Below are 6,858 nucleotides of genomic sequence, written 5' to 3' on the forward strand. Positions count from 1 at the left end.
ATTATATTAAAATATGTTAAAAATTATGTAATAAACTGAACACTGTTGATACTGGCAGTTATTTTTGGGGCATGACTGCAATTTTATATACGAGCAATTGCCTCGAGCATAATAAGCATATATATATAATGCTTTCGATATATTTTTGTACACGTGTATATTTATAAAAATAAATGTATAGATTGGTTTTCCAGCTAGAACGTCTCCTCCTAAATATAACTTGCACGCACGCATGCGTCTGTACAGTATATTGACACTTATAAAAAACATATTTAAGTTCTCTCTCACATGGATTAAAAACCGAAGAAATTTAAATAAAATTGAAACAACACTGAATATGGTCTGTACAATGTTCAAAAGTACATAAACCGTGTTGTAACCGTTTAATTATTTAGTATTTAACACAATTTTCAGTTTCTATATATTAATAAATACTGCATCACATTTGTCAAATACAGGATGTCATAACACATTGCATACCTTTCATATATTCTAAGCGATTTGCAGGAATGTAATTTCGTCGTTAATGCTAATTGAACCAGCAATCAGCTAAGAGACTATACTTTTGAATTATGCAATCATACCTTACCAGCAGGTTCAGAATTCAAAAACTAAATCAAATTCACAACGAGCGCAGTACGAAAATATATTTTTTATTAGCTAAGAAGTATTGTAATTTTTCACGATTAAATTCGAGAAATATAAATCACGATTTTTCTGCAATATTTATACAAGTCAAAAATACACACACATACATACGCAATAATTGATCATGAGTTTCTTCTATGTATCTGGCTGATTATACGCAAACATAACAATTTATATTTAGTATTTTATTGCGCGCGAATGAAACTAATCCATAGACAGATAAAAAGGAGATAAATAGATGCCAGAAAACTCATGAATTCGTCAAAATAAAACTATCAATTGAGACTAGATTGCTAATAATTGATGCTGTTTACTGGCAAATCCGTTTACCATGAAAGAACTATTACCATTCTGCGTTAGATTATGATATTTCGGAAGAATCGTCTCCTTCTGTTTCTCAATTCTCTGGTTGTATTTAGCCTTATTGTAACACAATACTCCAAATATGGCCATAGTCATTCCAAATATATTCAGCCATGTAACTGGATTGCCAAGCACGAGTAACGTTACTGCGATCACGAATATACGTTTGCTCGCGCTGGCTACCGCGTATGTTAAAGGAGTCACGATAGATAACACGGAAAACGCGATAATGTTCTGAAACCAGTTCAATATACCGTCTAAAAATAACAATCCTGATATGTAGTAACTCATCTCCGTCGATGATTTCATCATCGGTTCATATACCAAACCGTATAGATCGTATATACCCCAAATTGGTAGAAACATAAACAGAGCCAGACGACCCAAAATGTGTAGTAGCCGCAAGTGATGTATCCCTGTGTCATGCAGTACCTGTAAACGAATAAATTGGAAGGTTTAGTTAACGTAAGACGTAGAATTAAATGTTTCGTTGAGATTTGATTACACACACTTTACCTTTTTGGAGTAAATATTCTGCAAGGAAAATGCCATAGTGGATGCTAACGCACTTATCAGGCCAATCATGTTAAAACTAAGCTCTGTCAGCGTAGCAATTGCTACCCCACCGACTATTGGTACCAGGCTCAGGTAGACGTTCCATGTCTGCTGCTCCCGAAGTATTATTCTTGATAGGGTTACCGTAAAGAAGGGCATTGTAGCCTTCACTGGGACAGAGCCAAACTTTAGTTAATATAAGATAATATAAGACTTATGTAAAACTAAAGCAAACACGGTGTGTACATGAAGATTCTTTTTTATGGAATTATATTCAAAATACTGATAAAAATCATAGTTAGATTATTTAATGATACATTTATATTTGTGTTTCTTTTTTTATATCTATATATAACAGTACAGTGACATAAAAAATTTGACAATTCTAAATTTCCCTTTTCATAATACTCTTTCTTAATATATACATGTACATAATTGCATAAATATTTTTTCCAAATATTGTTTATATATTCATCATTACGCAAGTCATGAGCGAGTTTTTTAATTCAGCACTTTGCTGTATTTGCGCATCATGCGATTGATCAATCGATGAATTAAAAAACTCATCCCATATTGCATAAGCAATATATGTCGATGGTTTCAATAGACTGCCAGTATTTTTGCAACATTAAATTATTCAAACACATACACACACGCAACATGCACACATGTGCATATTCATTCACACTCATTCATATGTGATGTATTATTGGGTGCTTTCCAGCAACATAACATAAGGTCTGTTTCTTATCTGGTTCTTATCTAAACTGGCTACTAATTAAATTTATTATCTTTTTTACTCTACACTGGAAAGAGTGACTCTACATTTTGACAATGAAATAAAAAAGCTATAGCAAACTTTCCAGCAAGAAACACACATAAACAATGATTCGTCACATGATTAGTTTTCAAATAGAACAATTTTTAAAAATTATGTTCTGTTGCTGGAAAATATCCATTAATTAAAATGGAATACATCCATAATTATTATCAAAATTCTATACTTGTAAATTGCTGTTTATATAATATAAAATCTTGCCAAGGAACAAGATTATGCAACTCAAGCATCGCGTATCAAGTTGGATATTCCATATTGTCAAATTTTTAAAATTTTTTATCGCAGAATGTTTGATAATAATTGTGGATATTTTCGCAACATGTAAAAAATTGTTGCACTTAATATTTCATTTCAGAACTACAGGGTGATTCAAAACGAGTATAACAAATTTCGACAGATTGTTTGGGCCAGTCATTCTGAATAAAAAAAATGTCAATGAACATTGGTTTTATTTTCAATATTAAAGTAGTTATAGAAATTTAAAAATGTTGCCGCTATCATAGTAAAATCACATGCTTGGTAAGAGAAGTAAAACTTTCAAAAATCAAAGCAAACAAAACAAGAGAACATACAAACATCATTTATTTACAATTCAGTTTTATAATAAATGCTCAAAATGTGCTCTCTAAGCTTGAATGCACGCATCGCAGCGAAGAATCAAGGAATCTCGATTCCTCAATCGCACATTTAAAGTAGAACCTACGTTCATTGACATTTTTTTCAGAATAGATCTGTTCTTTATAATTGAACTGCTCGCACCAGTTCAGAGTAGTATCTTTTTTACTCCACATTGAAAGGAAAGCGATAAACTCTGAATTGGAGCAGCCAATTCAGCTATAAAGAACAGACCCATTGACTTCTCAAACAGGGCATATGTTCATTGACATTTTTTTTCAGAATAGATCTGTTCTTTATAGTTGAACTGCTCGCACCAGTTCAGAGTAGTATCTTTTTTACTCCACATTGAAAGGAAAGCGATAAACTCTGAATTGGCGCAGCCAATTCAGCTATAAAGAACAGACCCATTGACTTCTCAAACAGGACATATGTTCATTGACATTTTTTTTCAGAATAGATCTGTTCTTTATAGTTGAACTGCTCGCACCAGTTCAGAGTAGTATCTTTTTTACTCCACATTGAAAGGAAAGCGATAAACTCTGAATTGGTGCAGCCAGTTCAGCTATAAAGAACAGACCCATTGACTTCTCAAACAGGGCATATGTTCATTGACATTTTTTTTCAGAATAGATCTGTTCTTTATAGTTGAACTGCTCGCACCAGTTCAGAGTAGTATCTTTTTTACTCCACATTGAAAGGAAAGCGATAAACTCTGAATTGGCGCAGCCAATTCAGCTATAAAGAACAGACCCATTGACTTCTCAAACAGGGCATATGTTCATTGACATTATTTTCAGAATAGATCTGTTCTTTATAATTGAACTGCTCGCACCAGTTCAGAGTAGTATCTTTTTTACTCCACATTGAAAGGAAAGCGATAAACTCTGAATTGGCGCAGCCAGTTCAGCTATAAAGAACAGACCCATTGACTTCTCAAACAGGACATATGTTCATTGACATTCTTTTTCAGAATAGATCTGTTCTTTATAGTTGAACTGCTCGCACCAGTTCAGAGTAGTATCTTTTTTACTCCACATTGAAAGGAAAGCGATAAACTCTGAATTGGCGCAGCCAGTTCAGCTATAAAGAACAGACCCATTGACTTCTCAAACAGGACATATGTTCATTGACATTTTGTGAGAAAATCCAATCTCCCAAATGACAATCTGTTAAATTTCCATATCGTAGACTGTCAAAGAGCTGCATTAAGTATGCATACCAGTATGAGCATAGGAAACAGGCACTTTCCAAATGCTGACGTGGCTGAACACGTTTGCGAGAAATTTGCCTAGAGCCAGGGGGACGATGAGCCGCAAATAGTAGCTCCACGTTATATTGGCCGAGTATCGTCTCACGCCCCAGAGATTAAAGAACGGACCGGAGTAAAGGGTGATCGAGGTCAACTGGACCATGGTGACGGTGAGGGGATACGGGAACTCGGACAGCAGCATCTTCCCGACGACATTGCTGCTGCTGGATACCAGGTACCACAGCAGGCAGAGGAACAGTATCGTCACCACTTCACGATTGTTTCGTCTATCATCCATGTTCGCGCGAGGAGAGAGAGGTCAAAACTCACTCCCGATCCCTCTTCACCGCTTTATCGCGCGTGCACTCGCAACAATATACACGATATCCATCAGAATTCACGGTGCCTAACAGGCAGTAGTTATTAATGTCGACGGGGGAACCTGAAAACCGGGCCACGCCGGTGCTTCTCGTGCAATCATTAATAAGGATCGGACGGGACTGAGGAAGGAGGAGAATCCGAACCACAGTCACAGTATACTTACATACAGTAGGGACTAGGGACAGTCTTTTGTTCTCAAATCAGCCGCGCAGATTTGCTTGCGCATCGTAAGCGATCATTTTTATAAGTCACGCCAATCCCGTTCAACATAAAGAACCCAATAACTCCATTACTGTGATTACATTTATAGTAAAATATAATCTGTAAAACTACAATACTATCATTTTGATTTCGCGTTTTATGCAATATTAAATTTTTATTCAGAAAAAATGACTATAAAATAATATATCGAAAATATTTCGCGCAAAATTGTTTTAATAGTAATGGGTACAACAAAAATATTGATACGGTGCTGCAACCTAAAGACATGGCGGACTGCTGAAAGGTCAGCTGAAAAAGATCAAAGGTTTCGACGCTGTGTCCCTACTAGGGATGCGCGATTTTGAAAAAAAAAACCGATACGAAAAGAATCGATAAAAATAAAAAAAAACCGATACTAAATAATCGATTATTGCAAAAAAAAATCGGAAAATCGATATATCAGTTTCATAATTTTTTTAATATTTGAAATCTAATTACTATTATAATTTTTTTTTAATATTAACATATTTTTTTATATTAAATTTACATAAGATATTTGAAAATAAATCAACTTTTTGATATCATAAAATTTCATGAGCAGTGTGAAATGCAGCAGCAGTTTAGTAATTTCTAGATACAATTTGGTGATTTCTTTGATTTAGCGCAAAAATCACCAAATTGTATCTAGTAATACGGCTTGAGGCTGTGCTCATCGATATTCACCAAAAAATATCAAAAATCGATATATCGGACCTCAAAAACATCGGCAGTTGAAAATCGATTAATCGACAAAAAAAATCGGACGTTTCGATTAATCGATCAATATCGCGCATCCCTAGTCCCTACTGTATATAAGTATACTGTGGTCAGGTTGTGTCCTTATATGTACGTAAAATTTTATTACAAAAGAAATAATTATAGGATTATAGAATATAATTATAGGATTAAAGATGAAAAAGACTGATGAACTGATAGACTCGTCGGAGGATGAAATATCTCCAAGTATTCTGCGAGAAGCGATCGATCAAGAATTTTTAAATGATAATCTTTATATCGCAGGGAGAGCCGAATCTGGTAAATAAACATAATCTTGCTTTTTATATCATTTTTTTAAAATTTATTATGGAATAGATAAGTGTTTATACAACCTTTTTTGATGATCACGAAATTGTAATATATTAATTACTTTTTTTATAATTTTTAAAGACTCGCAGAGCAACAAACCAAACGCAAGATCTCTCAGAAGCTCAAAACAGGACAAATTTGCAAATTTTTGTGTTACTGACACATTCCAAAATTTTATTGCTAATAAGTTAGATGAAATTTTGGAGAGGTAAGTATCAAAGTAATTATCTACAAATGCCATTTTAATTTTAATAATTATTCTTTGTGTAAATATCAATGTTCTTCTTTTTTTTAGGACTATTAAATTAAAAAGAAACAAAACTACTGAATGTTTAATAAAACAGAAATGGAAAAGGAATAAAAATTCTGGAATAAAACTCTTAAGCACATCGAAGAAATTTGTAACTACTAAAGAAATCACAGAATTACTTACAAAGCACAAAGAGAAACTCGGAAGGTGTTCACAAATCATAGAGGATGACGATACTTTATTAAAATTTCAAGAAGCTGCCGTCACTCCAGAAAGTATATTGAGCCAATCAGATATGATAGTTTGTAATAGTAAATATTCAAAACCAGAATTTAACTACAAGAAATTAAAAGATAACATTTTAATCGAGGTGTAGCATTAATTTTTTATCTACGATTAGAGATTGTGTATATATATGTATAATTATATATATAAATATTTCATATGCACGTAAAACTAAAATTGCGTTTATCATATTTTTCTTCTTATTGAATTGTTTATGATGTACTATTATCGATGAAAAACAAACTAAGTGTATAGTTTTATATAGGTTTTCAACTTAATTAATTGTAAATACTATTAATGGTATATATTTGCCATCTTGCAGTGGATTGAATATTTTCAATTACA

General features: G+C 33.2%; 2 protein-coding genes across 3 annotated transcripts; one reads left to right on the plus strand and one right to left on the minus strand.

Annotated features, from left to right (window-relative positions):
• Positions 1-637: 637 nt before the first annotated feature.
• On the minus strand, positions 638-4,804 carry LOC145938919 (solute carrier family 35 member E1 homolog). The gene is made up of 3 exons (XM_083042821.1): positions 4,242-4,804; positions 1,528-1,736; positions 638-1,443 (listed from the first exon to the last, which is right to left on the minus strand). Exons 1-3 carry the CDS (start codon positions 4,567-4,569, stop codon positions 934-936), a joined length of 1,047 nt encoding a protein of 348 aa, XP_082898947.1. The 5' UTR covers positions 4,570-4,804; the 3' UTR covers positions 638-933.
• An 877-nt stretch (positions 4,805-5,681) lies between these two features.
• Positions 5,682-6,756, plus strand: LOC145938921 (uncharacterized). Of its 2 annotated transcripts, XM_083042823.1 has the most exons (4): positions 5,720-5,738; positions 5,796-5,927; positions 6,060-6,186; positions 6,274-6,756. In XM_083042823.1, the coding sequence occupies exons 2-4, from the start codon at positions 5,804-5,806 to the stop codon at positions 6,602-6,604; spliced, it is 582 nt and encodes a 193-aa protein (XP_082898949.1). In that variant the 5' UTR covers positions 5,720-5,738; positions 5,796-5,803; the 3' UTR covers positions 6,605-6,756. The 2 variants fall into 2 exon arrangements, with proteins under 2 accessions (XP_082898948.1, XP_082898949.1); XM_083042822.1 differs by having other exon boundaries at positions 5,682-5,927.
• Positions 6,757-6,858: the final 102 nt, after the last annotated feature.

The sequence above is a fragment of the Prenolepis imparis genome, unplaced genomic scaffold (assembly GCF_030444845.1).
Source record: "Prenolepis imparis isolate NDT839.2.m4 unplaced genomic scaffold, iyPreImpa1.0 SCAF_7, whole genome shotgun sequence".
Taxonomy (NCBI): Eukaryota; Metazoa; Arthropoda; class Insecta; order Hymenoptera; family Formicidae; genus Prenolepis; species Prenolepis imparis.